The 27,429-nt window shown below is 35.4% G+C and overlaps 2 protein-coding genes across 7 annotated transcripts in view; one reads left to right on the top strand and one right to left on the bottom strand.

Moving 5' to 3' along the window:
* Nucleotides 1–27,429, bottom strand: part of CACNA2D3 (calcium voltage-gated channel auxiliary subunit alpha2delta 3) — a 467,821-nt gene that overhangs the window by 69,757 nt on the left and 370,635 nt on the right. For all 6 annotated transcript variants that reach the window (XR_005103980.1, XR_005103978.1, XR_005103979.1 and 3 more), the window contains 7 exons: nucleotides 26,811–26,878; nucleotides 24,953–24,998; nucleotides 24,702–24,799; nucleotides 23,803–23,896; nucleotides 22,045–22,140; nucleotides 20,598–20,719; nucleotides 19,942–20,022 (listed from right to left, as the gene is read on the bottom strand). Coding sequence is in view for 3 of the 6 variants with exons in the window: in XM_037385921.1 (XP_037241818.1) it covers nucleotides 19,942–20,022; nucleotides 20,598–20,719; nucleotides 22,045–22,140; nucleotides 23,803–23,896; nucleotides 24,702–24,799; nucleotides 24,953–24,998; nucleotides 26,811–26,878 (605 nt within the window). In the remaining 3 variants the exon portion in view is untranslated. The remainder of the gene's footprint in view (nucleotides 1–19,941; nucleotides 20,023–20,597; nucleotides 20,720–22,044; nucleotides 22,141–23,802; nucleotides 23,897–24,701; nucleotides 24,800–24,952; nucleotides 24,999–26,810; nucleotides 26,879–27,429) is intronic.
* Nucleotides 1,164–15,216, top strand: LRTM1 (leucine rich repeats and transmembrane domains 1). Its single transcript, XM_037385922.1, has 3 exons — nucleotides 1,164–1,735; nucleotides 3,156–3,752; nucleotides 6,872–15,216. Exons 1-3 carry the CDS (start codon nucleotides 1,708–1,710, stop codon nucleotides 7,303–7,305), a joined length of 1,059 nt encoding a protein of 352 aa, XP_037241819.1. The 5' UTR covers nucleotides 1,164–1,707; the 3' UTR covers nucleotides 7,306–15,216.

Genomic DNA, 27,429 nt, shown 5'->3' with positions numbered 1-27,429 from the left:
TAGATACCAAAGACAATTTAAAAGTGTGAAAAAGTCTCATCATACCAGAAAACAATAACATAATAGCTAGTACCTCCTGCAGTATAATCAAAAGTCACGAGAAGGGCTATCATTGATACGAAGGATGAGTTACCGCAAGGACAGAGCACTATTCCTTTGGGTATCTTGACCGGTGTTGGAAACAATTCAGCAAAGCATACAATATTAACAGTCACAGCGCTCTTCTGCGACTGAGGGTGGCAGAAGTCTAAACACAGACTGCCAGTAACCTAAAGGTAGCTATGGAGAAAGTGGGGTTACTTTCTTCACAAGGATGCATGGCAACAGAACAAGGGGTGATGGGCACAAGTTACTTCAAGAAAAACTGTCTGGATACAAGACAAAATTATTAATGCTGAGAGCAGTTACACATTGGACTAGGTTGCCCAGAGAAGTGATGGAATCTCTCTTGCTGAAGATATCCAGGTCTCAGCTTGACAGGACCTTGGATAACCTCGTGTAAGACCCTGCTTTCAACAACAGTTTAGATCTCATGATATCACTTTTCTATGATTCCCTCCACAGCACTGCCTACAGTACATACATTTTGCCCTAGAAAGTGAACTTTGTATGATCTTTTCAAAAGCACCTAAAAGCAGAATCTGAACCCAAGAAAGCTGTATTACATACAAGAACAGATGTGAAAGCTTTTGATTGCACAACTTCCCTCTCCATAGGACAGATAACAGATGGAGTGACCATATGGCCTTGAAAGACGCTATTATATACCAGAGCTCTCATTCCTTTAAACACCTTTGAGTTCTGTCATAGTCACAAGTCATTCATCCTTTTATTATTGTAGGGGGTACAGTGTGAATGAGTTATACTGAAGAAGTAACAAAGAGGTAAGGCAAGGTACCACATGAACTCTTGAAGTACAATTTTAATATAATCTGCCATTTCTTTCCAATATCTTTGAAAATAAATGAATTTGCTCAGTGTTCTTGGTGACCATACCAGTATGTATGTCATTTCTATGGAAGAAGCCACCAGTCCTGTGTTCCCATGCAAGAAAATCCTGTCAGTACAACTAATGCATGTCAGATGAATAAGCTTAGAAGAGCAAATGAGTGCACTGTCAAAACCATGTCATCAACCCACTTGCCCATTTGTAGTGATATTATGCACTCCACCGCCTCCGGTCACAGCCCAGGATAATCAGAATCCATGCTCAGAGTCATCTGATCTTGCAAAAATTAACGCAGCATAGCTAATAATCCACCAGAATTCAGAAACCGTAGTGGATTTTAAAAGGCAGCTTTATTTTTGTGCCTTGCATTTGAGGCAGATTAAATAAATTGAAAAGGCAAGGCTATCAGGCCATTATTTGTATTTTACAGCTGTCCAGTTAGAGCTGACAGACCCTCTTTGCGTGGCCTGTTGACTGATTAAGAGGCACAGTAAGTCTCTGGGAATCATAAATGAACAGGGTGGAGAGAGGAGAGATTGTTTTAGAGAAAAAAAAATCAAAGGCTGATGGAGTAACTCACTAGAAATAGTTGCACTTCTAGACACGACAAAGATTATCAAAAAAACTAACAAAGAAAAAAAAATATCCCCCAAACCACAGAAAGGAAACTAGATGACCACATTACAATTTTGACGTGGGAATCAGAACAGTGTTTGTTACTGTTCTACATCAAAAAACTGGACTGAATCTTCTTCAAGATGAAGAATAAGCAAAGCAGAATGAAAGGTAAGATATTGAAGTTTCAGATTAATGATGATATCTTTCTGTTCTCTAAGCATTTCCTTGCCAAGCAGTATTTATTTTAACTCCACATTGGAAGCTGAGTCTCAATTGCTGAAGCCAATTGTTGCAGAACAATATAATGAACTGAAAGTATTGCTTACTTTGCTTGCAAGAATGCTGAATTCTTACAAGTGAATTCTACAGTGTAGAATTCAATATTGCAGAAGATTATGTATAATTTTAATATAAATACAACCTCATTTTTGAGTGAAAATTAATGAGTAATTTGTGACAAACTGTAGTCTAAAAATAAAACTTTCATTTACATTCATCATATTTGGTTATAATCATACACTGTTACTCCTTTAATATGGTATTCCCTGTTACTAATTAATATTTAATCTCTGTAAGTCAATAAGCAGTACGTCCTTTAGTTTCTAAAGGTTTCAAATAGTAACTAGCTAGAATGTTTTTCATTTTGAAATAGTGAATAATAAAAATTATTTGAGGCTTCTCAAAAACAACGTTACAAAAGGATTTATCATTCTAACTCTCAAAGAAAATCTGGTTATTCAACATCATCTGATTATTATTTTGTTTTAATTTCATGCTAAGCATACGAATATAGCTTTAGGTGGCAACTTGTTTTCACAGGAAGATCATTACCAGGATATGAAAGGTAAAAACTATCATTTTTTTCAGTTAAAACTGGCCTGAACTCAGGGAGCAGAAGTTAATTATGAATACTAAATATTACTATGTACTCTTGTCAGCTCATTTACCTTTTTAACACCTTCTTGACAAATGCTTGCTGGTTGTGTAGAAACTTGTATCTATGGGAAGTACAGCTGGCATTTAGATAAGGGAATTAAAGCAGAAGCATAAAGATAGATATTTTAAAGAACAAACTTACAGAATCTAGATTGTTGAAGTACTGTTAACTGTTTCAATATTGATGTCTTTGAGGCTTGTTATTCTTTCAATTGCACATTAACTTAATTCTTTTTGGGTAGTACAGTTAGTAAAAACACAAAAAAAATAAATGTTCTACTTGCAATTCTTCTGACACAAGATGTCTCGAAGTTGTTACTACCACAGAAAAAGAAACATTCCAATTTAATGATTTTAGAAACTTTGTTGCATTCACATCAAACATCACTGCTTTGCTGATGACAAATCCTCCTGAAAACCATTTGTACTTAAGATAAAGCCATGGGAAGTACATTTTAAGGCCATGGAAGCGCTAACTTCATTCAGCATTGTAAGAGTACAATACGGTCTGTAATTGACTAATTGTAAGAGAAATTAATTCTTTATGCCATCTACATTAATGTTTATTACAGAGCTGTATATCCATTGCCCATGTATATTGCCAAAAGACAAACATTTGAAACTAATTTTAAATCTTTCACTTGTGATACAGGTAACTGGCTTTTGGGTTTGAGTGTCATCCTGTTAATAGGTGGAGTTCATGGATGTCCTGACAAATGCCTATGCTATACAGCTTCAAAGACTGCAGATTGCAAGAATAGAGGATTTACTGACATTCCTGCCCACTTACCTCCTGGAATACAGATACTACAGTTGCAGAATAACCGTATTTGGAGAATCAACCAAAATGCATTCACTGGAACACCGTTGCTAAAAATCTTAGACTTGTCTAATAATTCTCTTTCAAGTTTAGCACCAGGTGCTTTCCAAAAATTAAGATATCTACAGGTTCTAAACCTAACCAGAAATTTGATTCATTATATAGAAAACAAGACTTTCAGTTTCCTCCCGCACCTGAAAGAACTGGACTTGTCATCCAATAGCATTATACGTTTGCCTGAGACCTTTGGAAACAGCACAGGGAATATAACATTGCTGTCTGTGAAGCATAACAAACTTCAGAAAATGGAAAGAGTTCTGCTGGAGTCACTTCCAAACTTGAAAGTGGTTCTTTTCAAAGATAATCCCTGGCAATGTAATTGTAATGTCTTTGGCCTGAAACTGTGGCTGGAAAGCTTCTTATACAGAGGTAAGGAATTCGTCTCATTACATACAGTGCACATGAGAACACTTAACCAGCATCTAACTAATCTTCACTACTATGGCTTAACAATTTACTCCACACCTTAGATGGTCCCCTCAAATAAGCAAACTGAAATGTATTCTCATGCATAAATCATAATACAGGTGCTTTCATAGATACAGGTGGCAAACCAGAATCTCAGAGGAACTTTATATTAGCACAAAGAGAAAGAATACACACACAATCATATAGTATGTACAGAGACATTCTGGAAACATGTGTAATGTGTGCATGCATATATATCCATATGTACATATATAGATATATATTTATCCATATCTACATATATATATAAAACAAGCAAACTTGTGCACATACACTTGCTTTAATTCTACCAATGTATTTTTGTTAGAAACTAACCTACTGTTTAAAAGCTTTTTACCTGATGTATAAGGGTAAACATTGAGACAGATGCTAATACAGATTTAACTTCAGAGAACTCTGTGCAACCTGCTCCTGGTGAAGCTGCTTTAGCTGGGGGTTGGACTAGATGATCTCCAGAGGTCCCTTCCAACTCTGACCCTTCTGTAACTTAGGATTCTAATTCCTCTATAAGTTATTGCTTAGTAGCTCTTTAATATTTTAAGAATACTTTACCTAACAATGTATGTTACACCTTGTACAAGTTTAATCATGCCTAGTATTGCTTCCTAATTTGTTAACCAGAAAAGGTACTAAATTCATGAAGAATTTCCTACCAGAAATGTATAATGCCATCACATGGGGAAAAGTGAATTTTATAAATAAAAGAAGCCTCATATTTTGGTCACATTTTTTTGTGACTTTTAAATATGTTCACGTGTTATGTTGTAGAAAAGAGATTATGATTTAATTCTAAAGGAATCAAGTATTAAAAGAAATTAATTTATTTCACCCAGGAGGTATATTCAGACTCAGAATGTGATTGCATGTGAACTCTTGCATGTGATCAAATTACTGATTACCTACCTGTACACAGCAGTGGCATGGAGCACATTGCAACACAGCGTATGTGAAGATGGTCCATGTTGCCTGTGACTGAAGGACCGCCGTTTTCTGATAGGCATCAGAACTCTACACGCCTGCTGGAAAAGCGCTCTGGCTATGCAGGGACACAATTAATACAGGAATAGTCTCTGGGTGAGGTAAAGCCACTGCCAGAAGCAAGCTTTTAGAAAAGACAAAAGGCTAAACTCTTCTCAGGGTTAAAAATTATTAATATTTTGGATTGGTAAAACATTACATTATCCCAAGGCTTTAGTTGTATTATGTTGGAACTATTCCCTACAACAAATTTCAGCAGGAGTTCCAACTTTGCAGAAGAATGTAATGATCCAAGATAAACATATCAGGTTATCTTAATTACTCTGCCAGCAGCATAAGTATTGTAACTTCTTTCCAAAACCAATATTGTTTACAAATTCACTGATGCCCTACCATCTTTCTGAACATTGCACAGATTAATTAAATGAAGTGATACGGAATTTACAAATTCATTTTAGCAACACTTTTTAAAGGAAGCCCAAATACTATGTTCTCTTAAACATTTATATTTCCCTGAAATTACTTGTGTGTCACATGAAGAAAAGTCAGTTACATTGCACATAGATCTTTCTCATTACATGTATTTTATACTTGCAACAAAATAGTACTGTAGCTCTACAGATAATTCTCGCAAGTCCTAAAAAAATCTTGCTAGAGTTTCAACATTGTTTGCATTTAAAACTATTGTCTATTGTGTCCAATATAACTCTGAAAGTTTTCAGTATTTTTAGCTGAATCCAGCTCAGGCAGTTGCCATTTAACGCACACTCAAAACCAATTACAGAGAGTGCTTCGGTTCAGGTGGGACTCCAGTCTTTTATTCCACGCACACACATTTAGTTAGTTAAAACCATAAAAGGATCACAGTGGCAGGATCTGGAGTTTTATCTATAACTACATTCAAACGAACACGTTGGAGGCGTCTGGAACCATGCTTTGGGGTTGGCTCTTAAAGACAAAGAGACAAGCTGCTCTGCTCAGAACTGTCCTGGAATTCCATCAGTATTTGTGGAGCAGTCTCCTGATGTCAGTTTGGGTCCATCTGTGTTCATTAGTTTCACAGACAAAGTCTTTTCAGGATGCAAATTTCTATGCCTGGCTTTAGCTGAAAGGTGGATTATATTGGATGGAGATGAAGAATAAAATTCAGACAATATGATTAGTTAAATTTTTAAAATTAATAAACATTGGTTTTGGCCTTGTTGCCTCTTAGACACACTACACCCCTAAGGCTGTGGCGTATGGCCTAATTAGAAAGCTGAAGGCTACACTTGGTGTGCTTCTAAATGCTGAGGAACAATTGCATGGTTTACCAGGACTGAGGCTTCCTACTTCACTTACTGTTAAACTAAAAACATTCTCTGGGAGAGAGCAGAAGCTGGCTCTAAAAAATCATGAAATTTACCATTTGAGCAGGGTAACAGACTGATTAACCTTAACTCCTTTAGATCTCTGTAGATTTTCTTACCATCAGCCTTGCTTCAAAAATTTGCTCATGTATACATAGAACCTCATGAACTTTCTTCTTTGCCTCATTACAGTTAGTGTATGATGTCAGAACGATGACTTTTTCATGGAATATTTCAGTCAGTTGGGAAATCTTTACTGAGTCTATTTTTTTTCCATTTCTCTTTATAAAAAGAAGTAGTGGTATGAATTTGAATGGAATGAATTTACTGTTAACAATACCTCTTTGTTCTCACCTGTGACTTAGTTCTTATTTTTATACCACTGTTTTTTGCTTGTACATCCACAAAACCATAGGTAACAATTTCTGATTAATTTCTTCTTGCAAATACTCTTTTATATGAGTGTTAAAGTGTAATCTCCCCATTGATCTAACTGGGAAAAGATCTTAAAGATATAATTATAAATCTTTAAAAGTATAAAGTCAAAGGTGACAACAAATTTACTTCAGGTTTTTGTTAATTTTACATGAAGATAATTCAGAAACTACCAAATCTTAAGATGATAATTCTCTTGTGTTTTTTTGGTTTTTTGTTTTGTTTTGTTTTGTTTTGTTTTGTTTTGTTTTCCCCCAGGAGGAATAAGTGATGGCATTATCTGCTCATCACCAGGGATCAGGAAGGGAAAGGACCTCCTCAAAGTTCCCTATGAGCTGTTTGGGGCATGCCCTTTAATGACAGCTCACGTTCATCGGGCTAGCATCCACCACCACAGCTTTGAGCACAGAAGTTCCCCGAAGCACGCTCATCACAACGAATACGGAGAAAACAGCCGCTCCAACTGTGAACCCAAACCAAAGCCCAGGCCTGTTAGTTTGCGCCATGCAATCGCCACTGTAGTAATAACTGGAGTTATCTGTGGGATTGTGTGTCTGATGATGTTGGCAGCTGCTGTTTATGGTTGTGCCTATGCTGCAATTACTGCTAAATATCACAGAGAACATTTGGCCCCGGTCAGACAGCATGGGACTCCTGAGGAAAAAGAGCCATTTGGTAGTTCCTTGGCTTGAATTACTTCTGTCTTTGGCTTCTTGAAAATAAAGCCCTCACTTCTGTTATAAAGCCTGGAACCACATTAGGATTGATTTAATAGCAGTCACTCCTTTTGTGTGTTTGTTTGTCTTCTTTTTCAGATTTTTTTTTTAATGTAAACTTATATATTCTTTGGAATATATATTAAGACTTTATGTAGAAGAATGTAAGTTTGTCTATATTTTGTGTAAGTAAATTCTGAAGCTGCTATTTAAGGCTGTTTGAGAGAATGAAATCTTGATGTAGCCACTTTAAAATATTCCATTCTCCATTACAAACTGTCAATGTAATATTAGCACAGTGTATGAGTTATGCTGCAGCTACAGTCAGTAGCCAACATGAGTGAACCTTCTGCAAAGCAAAATACAAAATAGCTACAAATGACTGACCATATTTTAAGATCTCAGAATACCTGGTATATATCCCAAAATACAGGTCACAATCACTTTTAGAACCTGCCAGTCTACACACTGCCAGTGATAAATATGTCAAAACCATTCCCAAATACATTTTTTGACCTTCCAATCTGCCCTAGAAGACAAGAATTAAACATCACTGTTATTTAACTTAGAAAATAGGAAGTACCTTGTTAATTATCAAATATAATTTTTAAATTACTTAGTAGGGAAGAAAGAAGCGAGTTGAGAAAATACTGAAGAAAGAAGAAATGCTACATTATTTCAGATACAAGAACTGAGACCAGCACATACAGCATATATGAAGAGACACTACCTGTTATCCTGCTGGCACACATGCTTGCTACAGACATTTCTGAAGCTTCTTATTCCCAAATCCACACACAAGTGTTCTGTTTTGCAAACATCATGACTGCAGATGCAGCTGCCATCATAGTGCTGCCCTTCAGTACAGAGCACAATAGTTGCATGTTCACAAATTCTGTCCCACAGAGAGAACATGCAGCTGGACTCAAGGGTCCACCCTAACTGTCTGCAGAGCAGTTTTGCCATCAAACCATTTGAGTAATATGAGTTCAGAACAGAAAGAATATTTCAAATGTGCAGAATTTTTTTTTAATAATTCATAGAAATTATTTTAAGGCAACCAACAGAGGTCAGCAACTCCATCTACCTTTTCTAAGACCAGATAAAATACATTTAGGTGATATGTGAGAGCTGTCAAATGTGTTTTCTTAATCTTTCCAGTCACAGGGTTAAAGACCTATCTTGGTAGTTAATACAGAAATCAACAATGATTATAATTTAAGAGCTTTTCTGAGCATCTATCCTAAAGCTTTGGTAAAAATCTTGCCAGTTTATTCCATTGAGCAGAAGACTTAAGGAGAAGGGCTGGGTAACAGTCTGCAATAAGGGCAAAAGGAGGCTGTGTTGTGGCATTTGGAGACCTCCCCTCTCCTTCCAACAGATGGATTCCAAGATCAAGTTCTGTAGCTATTCTAATAACAGCCTCAACTGAGTAATAGGCTATATGGCAGGAGTCATGTAACCCTTGCTCTTATCTATTTAGTAATAATTGCAACCTAAATATTAAAGCTCATTCCTGCAGCTGCAGTTACTTTCATGTCCAGAGAAAATTAAGCATCTCAGTCTTAATCTAAATCTAGCAGACATTGAAAACAATCAATTACTGTCTGTCTTTTTTTTTTTTTTTAACTGCTAAATACTTCATATTATTATTAGACTCTGTTCATTCTTCTCTGTCCCGAACTAAATAAACCAAGCTGTTTCAAATTTTCCTGAAAGAAGGCCACACTCTCCAAACTTTATTTTTACCTCCTGCATTCCCTGGAACATTTTCAGTTCTTCTACATTTTGTTTAAAATATGGTACCCTAGACTGGGCACATTACTTCTGCTGAGACATCATTGTAACAGGATTTTTAGAATATTTGTACTCAGGCTCTTTAAATCTGATCTCTTGATGATGTAGCTCACAAGCAAGTTTGCTTTTTTTTTTCCTTTTAAAGATTCAGTAAAGCTTAATGAATAATTATTTTCAGAGCTAGAGTCATCTGAGTGTGTAGATTTACATCTTCTAGTCTTTTATCTATTTATTGCAATAGTATTTTACAAAGCAAAACATAGTTTTTCAGATAGAGAAGACTAAAGTAATACAGGATAGGATCTTATTGCCCATGGGCCAAAAAAAATTGACACGACAAATCAGTGCTTTTCTATGGTGACAACCTAAAATAAGCACACTTGTGCTCAAACTGCAGATCCTAAGATAAAAGCTAATAAACCTCTGACCTCCAGAGAGATTTCACCCACAGTGTTTCTAATAGGCTCAGATACAGCAATGCTGCTTCTATCACAAATAAGTTTACACTTCTGATATCTTCAAGCAAAGGAAAAACAAGAACTGACTTGGTAATTCCTAGTCAGGAATAACCAGAACACCTTCCTAGTCATTAAAAAACAATCCTATCAACAAAACCCTTTCAGCCTTTTCTGACTGTAAAACCAATTTTTAAAAAGAGAGAGAGAGGAAAGAGGTGAGGAAGAGGCAATGAAGGGCACAACAACATTTAAAGAAACTCTTTCCAAGTCATATTTAAGATGTTTTGGGGATTTTCATGCACACATAAGGCTATAAATTGATATGGAGTTCTGCCAGAAAGCAAATATTTCATATTTTCATTAGTTCACTCTGCTATGGGAGCAGAGCAAGCCTACCCATGCAGAATCTGATTTATACTTTCTAACTTCCTGTTTGCTAAAGAAAGGGGAAAAAATACAAGAAAAACCACCAAAACAATAAAAAAAAACCCCAAACAAAACAAAACAAAAAAAACCCCATAAAACAGAGATAATTTTCTTGTAAGTTTTATAAGATTATATATAACATTTACAAATGTTTTTAAATTAATGAATTTGAGTTATTTTCCTTGATAAGCTAATAGCAGACATTCAACACAGAAGTATTGATTCAATGCTTAAATAATTAATGCAAAATTATTTCTTTTTCTGTAGAGGAAACAGAATGTTCAGCTACTGAAAAATAGAGATAAAAGGCACAATTTATGGTCCATAACAATTATTAACTACAAGTATAAGACTGGATCTAGGGATTCCCCACAGAACTGCCCTTAATTTGTAAAGCTTAGCAATGGACATCTGCCGCTGAAATAAGTTGTCTGCACAGATTTATTTTTCAGATAAAGGTTCCTGAGAAAGATCTGTTGTTTTTCCAGCAATCTCATGAGAGGTATTATAGTGAGCACAGTATTTTTTTCTAATCTTTGCAAAAAACACTCTTCCTCCCAAAGTCAACAAAATATCAGGACATGCTACTCTGCAATGTTTTTAAAAATACAGAGAAAGGACACATATTGTTGTGTTCCTGTCTTTCATGTAGAGGCTCACTGTATTACTCTGTTTCAGAAAAAGAGGTTTTCTAAAATTTCAATTTAAAACAGAGCTTAAAAACTACAATATGCCGATGTTCCTTACAGAAAATGTCCTCAGTATCCATATTGAAGAAACAAAGCTTAAACTGAAACATACTTGCTTGCCATATGTGTCTTTCCATCCAGAGCTTGCAAAGAGTCAACCAAAATTCAGCTGCATTACTCACTAGTGATACAATGTCCCAAAAAAATCAGGGTCTCTCTTCTTGAATATCAAAGTACAACATTTAGTGACATTATACGTAGCTTATCTTTATCTATCATTAACAACATTAACAAAAAATACTGTTGCCTACTAATAACCATTTATCTTTACTGGCCAGAAGACAAAGACTCACAGGCTTTAGTTAAGCATCCAGAAAGCATGCCTACTTTTACAACTTTATCTTTGAACTTGGCTGAAAGTGGCATAGTAATAATTATCATAAGAGAGTTTTGGTACTTCCTGGGTTTATACGACCTGAAACGTGACTGTATGCTCCCCAGATGACAGAGGCAGTAACATCAATCAGCTGGATGTGGCAGTAAACCACAACAGTGGAGAAGTAGGAATTAGAAACCCATAATAAACAAACCACTGACTACATACTTCATAACTGCCTTCAATAAAAGCTCTTACTGATTACAGAGGGATCCCCCAATGTTTTAGGGCTACATACACTGTGCGTTGGGCTTTTTGCATAAGGCTGCCATCCTCATTTCAAAACACAACAAACATATGAGAAAACACTTAATAGTTGGACATACACTCTGTTGGGGGTGGGGGTGGAAATAAATTACTTAATCCACAGTATTTAAACTGGTATTAATGTATTCATATACTATGTAATTGCAGCTTCATACTTGCACAGCATTATTTGAAGCTTTCAACAGGACCTGACAGCTAATCTGCTGCCTTGTTCCGTAATAAGGGATTTATTTTGCTAGCAGCAGAATTATTTAGCTAAATGCCCTGAGAATCGGATTGCTAGTAGATCACAAGGATCTTCCTCCTACCCAAATAATGTCGTACGAAAACCCAATGAACCCAACAAAAATTCCCAACAGCAAACCAGAAGCAAAAAGCAGAATTGTCCATGCAATTTACGATACATATTAATAATATACATGCTGGGATACTGTTCTAATTCACCTATCAGAGCCCCAGATTCTCTGAGAACAAGTGGTGAGGAAAGACCAAGAATTATATAAACAGGGGTTAAACTATCAAGCCAACACCAGCAGAGAACGATCTTAAGAAGCCCAGTTATTCATTTATTCCACACACTAATTCTGTATGGCAAAACGAATTGAGAACAAATAAAAATTAATACAAATATGTGAATATGCCATCTAACTTCAGATTCCCCGTTGAGCCAATGGAGAGAGGCAGGGGTTTACCACATGCTCTGAAGTATTCTCTGGAGGACCTTACCCCTCTCCATGCATTACCTACAAACCATGTTTCCGAAGTCACAGCTCCTAACCCAAGTCTGTGAGTTGTTCAATATCAGACTGTACAAATACACATTTTTATTTCCCTGAAAACATTAGTCTATATACTAGTATTAGATTTATGAATACGAAGATAACGTTCAAAATGAACAGGAAAGTGGAAAAACGTAAACTAGTAGTTTTCCACCAAAGCACGAAAAGCATTTTGAGGGATTTACTACATGCTACTGCTGAATATAATCTTCTGTGGCTTATAATGTGGAGTAAAGATTAGGTAAATCACTGTCTTGCCTGACAAGGAAAACATCTATTTAAGAACGCTTCAAAAATTTGGTTGGTGTGTCATTATGATGGCATATTCATTTTCCCTTAGGCCTTCATACTAAAATGCAATTTTATAGATGGATTCATACATTTTAAGGACTGTGAATGACACTGACATTTGCTTGAATATTTTTTAATAATATAGCAATACCAAAGCAATGCATGTGAGAAAAAAGGGTGGAAAAAAGTATAAGTGCAGAACAGATGTATTTACTCTATGTGCCATTGCAACAATAGCAGATTTAACATTTACTGTATCTGCCACTCCTAGAAATACCAGTACTTCAAGCCACTTTTGATTAAATTATTGGGATGCACTTTTTCAAAGCATGTTCTGGGAGCTTATTCAAAGAGAGATGTGCATGCAAACTTCATTTGAATTCACTCAAAAAAACCCTGAATGGAGCGCTGAAGTTGCATATATCTAACTATTAACACATCAAAAAGGGAAAAAAGGGAATGAAGAACAACAATTTAGTGTTGTAAAGGGATTTATTTTCAGTTACAACGTGCAAATTTTCCTCCACAAAATTATAAAATAATCTTCCTTACTTACAGCCAGATCACCGGAAGCCTCAGTTACTGGAAAACTGGTATATTTACAAATTTTCCTTTCAAATTGCTGTCCTGTAGAGGCTGATTCAAACAGGAAGATTAAAAAAAGCTGAAGTGTGACCCGCCTCAATCTGACATATTTGTATTTTAAAAACAATATGAGATTGTAGGTCTTTCCTGTTTTCAAGGCACAGTTTGAAATATCTTAAACAGCAGGATCATCAGGTCACTTTCCTCTGGCCAGAATAGAGGCATTCAAAATTGCATGCCATTTTTAAAAAATTACTGATGAAGTGAAATCTTTACCATATCTTCTTTAGCTTATGGATGGGAAACAAAAAAGAGAATCTAAATCTTCAAATTGTGTCATTCAACATACCTGGGGTACTTTTAGCATCTTGACTAGCAATATTTAACACTGAATAACTGAATTTATTTTTATATTAATGTTTGTTCTTATAGCTATATAAAAAAGAGAACAACGAAGGTGATAGATGATGACACTTGTAAAAAATCTCTATCTCTCACCAGGGATTAGAGAAAAAAAACAAACAAACTTGTATATGGGCTGGTTATAAAAACAACAGACCAGCTTTGAAAAGTTAAACGCTGGAAAGATAGAAGATCGTGGGCTTTGCTTGGGACAATTTGTTTGCCAGTATAAAACGACATTCCTTGTTTGGATAGTGAGGATGTTTGGTAAAAGCACTTAAGATCAAAAAAATCAAACTGTCAGTGAACGAGAGAGGGTTAGACTGCCTTTTCTTCAGGGTCAGTAACACTTCCTACATATGATTACAAAGGCCTGGTTATTATGTTTTAGATACATATTTTAGTGTATATTTAAAGATATATATATAATATAACACTAAGCATGATCTACTGTTTTCGCAGAAATCAGTAGTAGGTGTTTCTTTTATTCTGCTAAGCCATATGGACACGTTTCTTTCCAAGAAATCTCTTATGTGATAAATTACTTCTTTTAGTCTCACAGCATTACCGTGTAGCAGAGAGGAGGGAGTAACCTAACACTTACCATGCCCTTATGTTACAACACCATCTACTATGGAATTACATGCATCTGCCATGCATTTAAGGACAGATTCCCTGGAACCTTCTGTGTAACATACCTATTATAAAGACAAGATACTATATAAAGATATGAATCATCAGTAGTAGAAAATATCTCCATTTTGGTTTCGGTTTGGGTTTTTTTCAGCTTTTACTGCTTGGCAGCAGAAGATAGTGACTGTGAGAAAAATCTGGCCGTCCTTAATCATTCTGAAATTGACAGTAAATCTATTCTTTTGAAAGGACTACATAGAAAGTATAACTATTATTCAACATATTCATGAATGGTAGACTCTGACCCTTATGGGTCTAGTATTCTCAGAAGAGCTATAGACTTTTTGATAACCTTTGCCACAGGAGGTTATGAGAATGGCTGATCTTCAGGCCACCTGTATCAGGAATGCTTAACACAGAAGAAAAACAAAAACACCAATCAAGAAGCTTGCAATTGTGCAGGAAAACAGGGTTCCTTCTGCACTGATTTTTCTCTTCTGTCTAAACAGGAATTATTGCAATCGTTCTTTTTATGTAGCAGCAGAAAAGAATGAGTCAGGGTAGATTGACAGAGCTATGGTAATGCTTGAATGCACATCCCAGGCAATCACTCTTCTTTGATAGAAAATGACTGTAAAGATGCCTGTACACAAGAACAACATGGATTTCTTTTCTTTCCACCATTACACTGAATACAAGCAATCTTCAGATTACTGGAGTACTTTAATTTCTCTCTAATTTAGCTATACTGAGCTTCTGTTAATCTACTAGTCCAGTTAAGTTCACACAGAGCAACAAGGTCTTGCTTCTTTTCAGAAACTACTGGTCTGGCTGTATTGGTAAAGCTTTTAATGTTTTTAAAATGAACAAATTAAAATATTCCTTGGTTTTGATTAAGACCCCACAGAAAAGCACGTGTGCAGGGAGGACTCATTTTGTGTTTTCTATATCCTCATTTCAGCTATGATAAATAGGAAGTCCAGTACAAAACTGATAATATATAAAATATTTTGGAAGAAAATATATACAAAACTGCTTTAGGTATTTCTTCCTCCTACTTTGGTACCATAGAAACAAAACTTCTTTGTATTTTGCATTTTTTATTGATACATGGCAATATTAATGAAAAAAAACAAACCTATTATTTCTATCTGGGTGTTACAGAACTAATAATTTTAAACCAGTTTCTACTGCAACATTTCCAGCATGGAAAGAACATGCTGATGACATTCAAACTAGGTTTCAGAGTTGTACCATTTTTTTTATATGCTTGTTTTCCAGATCTATGTACATAGGACCTTTGCAACTGACAGCATAACCATTTGCTAAAATGAAAAGACTGTGATATAAAGACACTGAGTAATCTCAGTAATCTTTACGATGACTCATATTCACATGGTATCATACTGCCATTCTATGTCCTGAAATGGAGGCACATTTAATGGTTTTTCTGTGAAAAATTTGCATGCCTCTCTGCAACATGGATGTGGTTTCAGAATAAAGAGAAAACAATATTTATTTATTTATTTTTAACCTTGGAAAAGGCTTCCCAGAATGGGTGTGCCCTCTTCATCTGTGGAGATATTCAAGACCTGACTGGACACTTCTGGATAACCTACTCAAGCTCAAGATTCTGCTCAAGGTCTAGCCCACTGGGATTGGACTAGATGACCTCGAGGTCAATTACAGCCTCAGCCATTGATGTATATAACTAGTCTGCACAAAAATAGGCACAAAAGAATTAAGGAAAATTTGTACTTAAACTTTTAAGCAGCCTTGTATTAAACAAAAATGGACTATTTCTTCTCATCTTGTTCAAACTCTAAATTTCAAATGACTATGAGACTAAAGACTATGCCTGTGTATGATTTAGTCCTTCATTCTTCTCACTAGGTGTCCAGAGCTTTTTACTAAGCCCTGCTATGGACTTTTTCAGTAAGGCTTGAAATTCCAGCTTCTGCTTGTTCTATGAAGAAAAGTTAAGAACTCTTGATAATTTTCATCAGATATTTTCTTCAGTGTTCTTTAATACATTTTTGCCCTAAAAATACTATGTGAGATCTGTAATCTTTAATTAAATATCCCAAGGGGCTAATTTTCATGGGTTTTGTGAACAGCGATAGCCTCTTTCAACACAAAGGGCTTTTAAGGTCTTCTATTGTACTGTAGCTTTTGAGCTAAAATGCATCTATATGGAAGTACATATATGAAGGTTCAAGTACACACTATCTAAATCTCAAGAGAAACTTTTTTCAGTTTTTTAGAGCCTGCTTTACTCCGTGATGACTTCCATTTGCTTGCTTCTGTCCTCATCTCTTGCCTAGAACTGTCTAGGTGAGCAGTATCTTTAAAAATTAATTTTAAACAAAAGCATAATGATAAAACCATCACGTTTCCTCCAAAAAAAAAAAAGGACATAAAAAGAAGTGTGTACATAAAATGTAGAAATCCTATGCTGCACTTACCCAGATGCCCTGACATTCATGGCTTGAAAGTAGAGATTCAAATAAAGGGCCTGAAATGAGTTCAGTCATCATGCAATACCAAAGAATACAAGACTGTAATGCTGAATTATATCAGCAGTTAGCATGAACTGTACTGCCTTTCACACGAGCATCAGAAGAGATGATTCGGTCTTACCTTGGCTCAATTTTTAATAGCTACGTTACTACCTGAATTCAGATATCCTATATTGACTGACTTCATCTTGGCCACCAAAAAGAATACTGATCTTACATGACTCTCCTAGTATTTCAAGACTAGAGTGATTCTACAATTTTTAGATCATATTGGGAAGAATAAAAAATAAAATTCCACCACCATCTTTTATTCTCCTTCACACTGTAATACAGACTGTTTGAAGAAACTTAACATTTCAGTGTAAATGTTATATAGGAGATGTGGTCATAGACAACACTAAGAAAAAGAAATTTCGAGCATAAATGTGTTTAAATCTAAAAAACCTCTGCATTCAGTACTTTTCTCGCTTTCTCTCCTGCAGATAAATAGATCTCTGTGTAGCCAGTAATAAATATGATGCTGCTACACTTACATATTACTTATTTCCTTCCACACTTTTTATAGAAATTTGCATTAATTTAAGAAAAAAAACCCCAAACAACCAAAAACTCCCAATTAAAAGAGGCAGGAGGGGAAAAAGAAAAGACTTTTTTTTTGTCAGTAAATAAACATACTGACAGTGAACTGGTTATTAGTAGGTACAGATGGTGAAACAGCAGCAGTGACACAAGTTCTCTATAGTATGTCTGGAGACTCATTGATTTTAGGATTTTCTACCTATATTAAAGAGTTTGAGTCTTCCCTACTTGCAATAAGCCTTAGTGTAGATTTGCTAAATCTACACTAAATTAGCTAAAAACAATAAAACAAACAAACAAAACAGAATTAAAAAAGAAAAAAAAAACAAACGAACTTTTACAAAGAATAGAAAATAGAAGAGACTGCAGATTTTGTACTACAAGTTGGGTTTGTTCCTTTTCTTCCCCTTGTTGGCAGGTCTAATTCATGTTTCCATTTTATAACAATGTTCTAGTTTCCCTTTGCCAGTTTTAAACTCCTGGTGTGATCTGCAATGAAGAACATTCTGGCACAGCTTTATTTTCAGTTAAATCCTTCTAGGGAAAAGAGTGATTTTACATGAAACATGTATCCCATCCTGCTGCTTTCTGTAATCCACTCAGACCAAATAGGGATGAGGAATATTTACTTCACACAAATTAAAATGAGACACTTTAAAAAAATTTAACCTAGATGTAGGTATTTGAAAACGTTACCCATAATCCTACTTTAGTCTCCCAAGACTGGTTAATAAAATCTTCAGACTTCTCTCATTTACCACTGCTCAAGCTTCTGCCTCCGAATCCATTTTGCTTACAACAGAATATTGTCAACCTTATAGTAAAACCTAAAAATTAAACTAGATGCTGGGTGCATTGTTGAAACTTTTCTGATGGAAAAAGTAGGACTGACAGCTTGCATTAATGATCTCCAACTTAAAGAGGACAAAAATAATACATTTACTTTTTTGTCTCTGAATGGCTGCAGCTGAGTGATACTTTCATGGAAGACAGTTTGCACACATCCAAAAAGACCCACCCTCCACCCCCCAAAACCTCCATTAAAAAAAACCAAACACCAAACAAACAAAGCCCAACCAAATAAACTTGAAAACAGGCAACCATAAAAGTGAGAAGTGAAACTGTATTCAAAGCAAATTCTTTAAAATGCTTCATACTGAAAAATATCTAGTGCACACTTTACAGAAATAAAAGTAAAAAAAATCAATGATGTGCTTCAGAATGTAAACACACTGCTTGTGTTTTTCATGGCATAACACATATATAGATATCATGGAAATCTTTGGTATTAAAAAGCTTTGAAGACCCTGTCTTTATTTTAGATAGAAAATCCAAGTAATTTTTAATTCAATATTAAACATAATTATTTGAGAAATGAAAGTGATATCTGCCTCTCTCTTTTACAATTACTACAAACAAATCCCCAAAGCTTGTTGACACAGTATTCGAGTTGGTTATGTGCAATAACTTCTTGAAGCCAACACTATATTGCAAACACTAGTGAGGAAAGAATAAATTTTAGGAGGCCTATTAACTTTACACATTTTACATATGATGGTAAACTGCACAGTGAGCATTTTGTTAATGCCAAATGACAGAGCATTCTAGAAATAACATGTCAACCTTCTTCATTGTACAGTGAAAACTCAAAATTACATCTTCAGCAATTTGCAGATATCTAAATTTACATTAGTTAAGAAATGCTGTTTTAACAGGAGTATGAAGTCATAATTAGGATTTCCTGTTATATTTTGGAAGAGTTCAGTAAGTTGTGAAGAATGTATTCATGCAAGCTGGAGTCAGAAGGGTGCTTTCCTACTGACCTTATAAAATCTATTATTATCAGAGGAGATATTCTGTTTGAGGAAACAGATTAGAGATTTGTCAATTATCTGGCACATTCTTGCTCTTTCAGGATTCTATTCTCTGTATCTTGCTGTCTTTTCAATCATATTTTAAATACGAGAAAAACAGGATGGTTCTTGCTTTGGTAGGTACCTAAATTTCCCTGAGATAAGACAGCTTGGTTTCTGGCATAATAAACCATAAGACTTCCCTAAATTAATTCCCTCTTCAAAGTCAGTAACCATCAGGAACTAGAGAAAACTGCTCAGAAGAGCATCTGAACTTGAGTGAGGAATATCCAACAATTTAAAAATCAATTACTCTATTTTTAAAAACTGTAGAGTTTACCTCTAATCTGTAGTCGTCAGACCTTTTAGTCTTTAGGTACTGTTATAGTCTTGGCTGATACACTGCAGAGCTTTGTTATTCAATTTATATGCTCTGATGAAATCACATTTCTGATAATCTAGACAAAATGACCACTTCATCATTTGTTCTAGGACCGGATTTTCAAGCCTGAACACTGGGTGGAACCTTTGTACATCAACTAGTCATTTCTTCTATTCCCTTTTTCTTTCTATAATATATTCTGATTTAAGATAATATAGAGTTGCGTCTACTAAAAATGCTTCACTCATATTGGTTATTTACATTAAGTCAAACTCCATAGCTCACAGGGAGCTTAGAAAGTCAAATAATAAAGGATCGAGTTCTTAGGGAGAGGAGGCATTAAGTGTTCTTTATGCTGTCATTCAATTGTATCTTATAGGTGCAATGTCATCTTTCCTTCCTCCTCTCTTCTTCAAAGATGATATTCCTATGTTAAGTTTCTGCTAACCCAAAAGACAAAGTGAGGAACAGCTTAAAAATAAAAAAATGAACAAAAGAAATAAAATATAATTTTACCTGCAACAACTGGAGATTTTCTGTCATCCAGAAGTTGAATAGCGGTACTGGCTGTCACTACATTGCTTTTGTTTGCAGTTTCTGCAGGGTGTATTAAGGAAAAACAAAACCAAAAACAACCAAATTGAAATAACATATTGCAGAATGAAGAATTTGAGCTTTTTTCCCTTGGTTTGAAATCACAGTCCATATGGATTTAGTGCTTAGAAAATAAGACAGCTAACATCACATTCTATGTATGTGCAGAACATACAGGCACTGTCGTTTCAAAATTCCCCGGCATCCCAACAATGAGCTTAAAACACCAAAATTAGTAATCAATTTTTGCCTTCTCCACTAAAAGTGGCAACAAAGGTGACAACTGATAGGGCTTCTCATTAATGTGGACACTTGCTCTGTTAGACTTGTTTTGCTTAAAATACTAGGCTGTGAGTTCAACCTGTGCAAATATTAAATGAAACCTGTTATACCACATCTTGGGGTTTCACTTGGAGACCTGTAAAAAATGCAGCTGTTCAAAGGACCAGTAAATTTCCATGCATTTTTTAGGTGAACATTTCAGATTGGCTACAGAGCCTATTTGGTACTGACATATTTGAATTCCTTTCAGCATCATACATGGCTCAGCATTTAGAGAATGACAAAACTATACTAACCTGTACTAAATGGGATTGAATAGACAAAGCTCCCAGGTATTTGCTCGGCAGCTCTCCTGTACCAGAGTGGAAAATGGTCAGCATTAAAAATGTTCTCCTTATCTTCAGCAGTCAGGAAATCTCTTGAGAAAGAAGAGAGAAAGAAAATACTTTTATTTGCGTAACACAAAATGGTATCTAGCTTTGAAAGTCAAGGGGGAAAAAATGCAATCTTTTGGGAAAGAAAATGGATTTGGACAAATTTTCTAATACCATTTGTTCAACAAAAGGGTCATCTTTAGCCCCTAATAATTGGTTGTGAGACACTCGCAACTGCTTTTCTTGTGAAGGATGGAAAAAGTACTAAAAAAATAGTGCCTCTAAGTATCACTAAAAACATTGCAGTGATGTGTACAAATAAAAATGCTTAGTCTAAAACCCCTTTTTCTCTTCAGCACAATGCAAGAGCTGTGAGCTGTACAAAGTGGAAAAGGCACTGGAGATTTGGTAGTTTGCTGCCACTGGCATTTACTCAAGTAATGCAAAAACGTAATTTAACAGCCTACTTTCCAAATAATATGTAAGGGGTGGTAGTGGACAACTAGATACTTTATTCATCAATATTCTCAGGGAATGTTGACAGAGGGGGTTGTGTCAGGGAAAAGAGCAAGCATGGTCTTCGTGCTACTGGTTTGCTGTCTGACAGTAGCAAACTGTAGTACTGATGATCTCACCTGTCAGGCCACTCACACTACAACAAAATTTTGTGGTCAGATAAACAACATATAATTTTATATTCAAGAAACTTAGTTTATCATAAACATCACATGCAGATTTTCTCTTACATTCATAATGCATACAGATTTGCCTGACACTATCAAACTGCTGTCTGAAAAGGTCATTAATTTTGAGACTATTTTATAGCTCTCCATTTTAAGAAACATATACCTCCACTAGATTACATCTTCTCCAAGCAAAATAAGAAACTCTTGAATGGTGAGATCTCCTGATTACTTTCACCCAGCCCACTTCTGTCACTTGGCTTTATTTCAACACCAAAAAATCTTCCATTAAAATGATGTAAAAACCCTGAAAAAACCTACAGATCTTGTTTTCAGATGAGACAGTAAAAAAACCAAAACCGACAAGCAATCCCAAACTAAACTTCATTATCTGCAGATGAAGCATATTCATAATTCTGCTCTGAAGAATATAAAGATGTGATGCTAACTCCAAGGGAGTGGGGGAAAAGTAAATGTATGGGCTACAGGTGTAAAATAGCTCATTATCCCAAATGTTCCAGTTGAAGAAAGCATCTAAGGCATCCTCTAAAATCTTTCTAACTTGTTCTACGTGTTTCAAGTGAGCCAGTGTAAAACCCTGGAAGAAACAGCAGATGGGCTTCCTAAAAATAAACATTTTTTTCTTCTTTTCTCATGTGGCTGCCAAACATAGCTTTGTTACTTACTGATTAGTAAGCTGTTCTGGACCCACAAACAGGTTGATACGAGATAGTCCAGTCCGTGTTCCAAGGAAGGCAACTTCCACTCCCTTGTCAGAGTTTCTGAAATAGAGCAGAACACAAGCAAAGATAAAGTTTCCAGACAGTAAACAGATAAAGCGATATTACTGGTCAAAGAAAGTAGAAGTGTACACATTTTTGAGAAAGATTATTTTAAGCATATTTCCCTTATCCCTTACTTCTTTTTGTGTTAAATGCAGTTAAAGTCATGTAGGTTTTGAAAAACATATGAAGTAGGAATGTTATTCAGACCAAGAGTCACTAAAAGTCAAAGACAGTAAATTTGGTAGGATTTGTGGCAAGGTATTTTATGGAAGCCATAGAATATAAAGGTGTGGCATAGCTATATACCAACTATTTAATAAACACTGGCACCCAGCGATTCAGGACTGGCAGGAGCTCCAGATATTGCTCCCAGTACATTCAGCACTTCTGTGGTACATCTGTGCTTCAAGTCATAGGTGTGACTGTTGCCCAAGCAAGCAAAACCTAAGCTATATCTCATACAGCTAGCTCCGGGTCAAATTTAGCTGCCATCAGGATAGGCTTTAGCCTCTAGACCTTGCAAAAAAAAAAAAAAAAATTGTGGCATGCAGCTCAGGGTGAAATCTGGTGCTGCACTGTTATCAGTACCAAGCTAGCTACTTTAAGACCAGTTCTTGTATGGCTACAAGAACTTCAGACATATTACCACAAAACCAGGGGCCACAGCCTTAGCCATCTTGCTGTCTCATACTTCATCCTTTAATAAATGTCCTGTCTCATTAATGTAAGTCGCAATATGAAAGGGGATCAAAAGTCTCCTGCTTGCATTTCACTGCAGCTTCTTCCTTCTGTTTACTGGATCTGTTATTTCAATGTGCATGAGGATTCCAAGGAACCTTATGCCTATATATAAATTCATCAATGTCTAAGCATATTAGCATGCAACAATTTCTTATCTTCTAAGAGACTGGATAATCCTTAGCATGATGCATTAGGTCCTACCACACTGATTTTACTCCTTCAGTACAAGTATGTGTTTTACAGCAATATATTTATTCATTCAACTTTTTTAAAAATGGTTTAAATTTAGTGAGCTCTAATCAGGATAATCTCCAGAATTGTCTTTCAACCACAGCATTTCATGCAAACTGCTAATCTTAAGACCTGTTTTCTTTAATATATATAACATCTTGTTATTTAACACCTTAGTACATCATAGCATAAATGAATTCAGTAAAACATATAAACTCTAAAAAAGAACAGCTAATCTGATTATCTGTAAAAGAAACCTAGATCCCAGTTAGTTCTGGAAAACAAACAAACAAAAGGATTAAATAAATTATTTGTTTTATCAGTGCAAGTTTTTCTGTATATAATCCGTTCCGAGACAAATTACCAGTTCCATCAACAATTCTGGTAAATTTTGCATTAAATTTCGCAGGTTCTCTAAACTGTTAGAAGTAGTCAGAAGTGTAAGTTGTAGTTAGTATACAATTTCATTGGTTATATTGTGAAGATTGGGTAACCTAAGAATTAATCATCATGTTGTATACAGCAACATAAACACTTAACGCTGAATTCAAAATCAGTGGTATTTAGGATCAAATGGTTAATGTAATGTTTTCATGCATATTAGGATTTGATAGGTATTCCACCAATTCACCAACATAAAAATTCAGCCATGACTGACACATAATGACTGACACAAAGCTTGCTTACTCTGATTTATTTAATGCTAGACTGGTCCAATAAGCTTCAATTGGTGCACTCACGACTGCATCAAACAGAACTTCCTGGATCAATTCTTTATCACCTATTACAATATATTAAAATCAGTTAACATACATGCATAGAGAAAGAATTATTTTTAGATGACTAAACAATAATTTTTTCACTGTACTATATTTTATCTGTGATATGCATTCAAACTTCTTGCGCTATTAAGCATTTACTATGTAATATTACATCATGTTTGATCACAATGCAGTTTTTCATATAACGTTTCATTGCACTAACAATTTTAGTTTAAAAACAAAAAAATATTCTCTCCTTGACATAATGCATTCATGTACATATTATCTAATGTTCACACTTGCACACAACATAAGGTTAAAACAGTTAGGTCTACTAACCATCACAAAAGTTCCACATTTCTGCAAATAGACAAAGTATGCGCTTATCCATTGGAATATTTTTTATCCTGCTTTGCAGTTCAGAAATGTTAATTGCATACATATTCTCCCTAAAACACTCATGGAATATCTGGCATATTCTTTAGAGGCCTGATCCAAGGATAGATTCAGACCTATACTGTTTAACTTATAAAACCAGATGGAGCGATAATATTCCATAGTGTAGCTACACCATCTGAACAGGAACTTGAATGTTTAGTTGTGGCATATTGTTTACCATAAAAGCCAGCAATTTGTATTGTCAATGTCTTTATTGACCCTGGAAAAGGCTCAAAACCAGTGAAATTCCAAAGTAACATCAGCCAAGCAATCCTCTTTCAATTATCACTGGTTAAACTAAGTAGCTTTGCATTTTGTAGAAGGTACAGTACAACAGTTTTTAACTGGAGTAAAGCCCACAACATGTATATTTAACAAAATACTTGCATTGGAGCAATGGCTCTTTTCCTGTGAGGTAGCGTTTAATTGCTTCTAACTGAGTCATTTGACGGTGTTCAGGATGTAAGTCAGTGTTGCAATAGGACCTGTGAACAAGTTGTGAAAACATTAAAATGTTAATACATATAAGAATGATCTCTTTTTGTCTTTGAACATAAAGAATTGGGTTCAGCAAGCACAAACAACATGAAACCAAGAAGGGTAACAGACACCAATTTCATGCTTTGTTTAAGGCTTACCATTCATCTGCTAAAGATACATCAGGGTGTTCTAAATCATGCAAACCTGTAACAGGAATAATAATGGGTTATTTAGGGAGCAGTCTGGGTAACAGATGGTTATTTACATACACTCCATAACATAAACCCTTCCTTCTTGGAAAGTGCATTATTACCACAATGTAATAAATCACAGTAAACTATGTTCGAATACACTTTAGAGTCTAACAAATTGTCAAAAGCCAACAAAATCAGATCTAAAACTGAAAAGGTAGAAAAACTTTTTTTTGTGCTGATATGTTTAACTTATACAAATTACTCGCATGATAAATTTGAAGTTTAGAAGAACACTTGAGCGAAGAGAAATACACAATGGTAACAGACTCCTATTTGTAACCTCTTGCTCTATTTGGCTAGCAAAGTTCTTCATGCTAAAATAGGTATTTCTCATTTCATGACAGTTGTTCTCTTCCTCTTAAAAGAAATACCTTTTAAAAGGACAAATCCCTCAAAACCTAAGCACACAGCCCACGAACACAAACAGCAATTTATGGGTTTGTTCAGAATAGGTTTATTGTACTAACAGGTCATGCAAATACCTGTAAATAAGAATTGTATCATTAGTTATATAGCACAATAAAAATGTACTTTGGAAATTTTAAAAACTCTTAAAACACTTATCAATAAACAATAAGCAAACAGGGTTCAGAGGGCAGGGTCTAGGTTTAAACTCCTGAAGTACATGATAAACAATGACAGAGCTACAGTGATTAAGGAAAGCAGGGAAGTCAAAAGTAGGACTGTAGTTATAGTCCCTGGGGAGGACAGTGAGGTGTCGGAGACAGAAAATCACTGAAAGTAACAGCGGGAGAAAAGGAAGAGTTAGTTATGAGTATGTCAATGTTTCTGGTGATATATCCAGGAGGAAATATCAGACAGACTGGCTGAGAATGTATGGCTGGATTAAAGAAAAGAGGTGAGAGGCACGTTGGGAACAGTTTGGAGAGCAAGCAGCTCCAAGTCTGCTGTGCTCTCTTTCTATCTAGACATGTATTTGCTGTGCAAGTGACTCAAACTGTAAAGTACTTTTAACATCTCTCCTGGGTACAGGAACATATTCATGCCCCAAAATAGCTGAGGAACAAAGACCTGAAGAAATGACCTATCTTGTTTAACATCACTGAGAAAACAAGAAGCAGAATTGGAAATGAAAACTGAAGCACAAAATCAGAAAGCACTCCTCTATTGAAACATTTTTTTGCTCAGCAACTGCTAAAAGTTCTTAACCAGCTCTCCGCTCTTCTGAAATGCCTCTGCTATTCCCTCTATCTTCAGGAACCTTTGTTTTTTATCTTGTTGCAAACAAATTTATTACCACTCAGAGCTGACTCCACTCATTTTAATTGTGGAGCTATCAAAAAGAAAAACCATAAAGAAAGAACAGTTCTTCTCTTAGTTACTTTGACTGTTATTATAAAAATGCAAAATGTAATTCCCTGTAGACAGTGTAGTTATAGCTCTGAAAGATTTCATAATGTATAGTCTGCGAGCAAAAGAAGTCATAGCCATTACAGTGCTCTTAGTGGTCACTTCATTCAGAAAACACCACGAATAATTAACATTGGACCCTGAGTGATTCTCTGGAATGAGAGAGGAGGACAGAAGATGATCCTCACCTAAAGAAGATTTGCCAACAGTCTGACTACGCTTAATATAAATGAGGAAAAAATCCCATGAAGTAAAAGATCTTCAAAGGAAAAAAAAAAAAAAAACAAACAGAATTCCCTTATGGAATCTGCAGATGAACATACAAGCTTTAGGTCTACCAAAACAACAATAAAACTACTGTGTAAGCAACATGAGAAGGTAGGTATCTTACCTTCTTCTACAGTTACATTCCCTCTGAAGAAATATTTTCCATGTCCTCTAGAGAGAGCCACACCTAAACTGTGCAGAGAAATAAAGCAGACCTTGAAATCTGTGAGGCAAACAATAACGGACATTTTCATTTCTAAGAAATCCAGCTGATGTACTATGATTAACTTTAAAACTGTTTGTTTCCAGACCCTCACTGATCATATTTATTGTTCAACTAGCTGCTTCAACCTTGTTTCAGTTCTGAGGTGGCTGCAAAAATTGGCTGTATTTATGTGTGCTTAGAGGTACAGTAAACCATTATTATCTGGCAAAATAATAAACGAGCCCCTCTAAGCTCACTGCTGTTCACCCAGCATGAGATCTCTTCAGCTGAGCCTTGAACATGCCCATGGCCTTGCAATGGAGGACATTCTTTTGTAAATCAGACTAAGCTGTTGGGAAACTATGTAAGTGTGGGATCCAATGGAGCTACTGAGAGGAAAAAAAAAATCATATGTGACAACAGCATCATGACTCCTCTTGGGCTAATTTTTCTGTGATTCATATTTTTAGCTAGTTTAACTTTTTTTGCATTTACTTCAGCTTTATAAACTCTCAGCAGTTACATACCCATTTTTGGT

Source organism: Falco rusticolus, chromosome 4 (genome assembly GCF_015220075.1).
Source record: "Falco rusticolus isolate bFalRus1 chromosome 4, bFalRus1.pri, whole genome shotgun sequence".
NCBI classification, from domain to species: domain Eukaryota; kingdom Metazoa; phylum Chordata; class Aves; order Falconiformes; family Falconidae; genus Falco; species Falco rusticolus.
The sequence above is the reverse complement of the archived record's forward strand: the minus strand, read 5'-3'. Positions and strand labels throughout refer to the sequence as shown.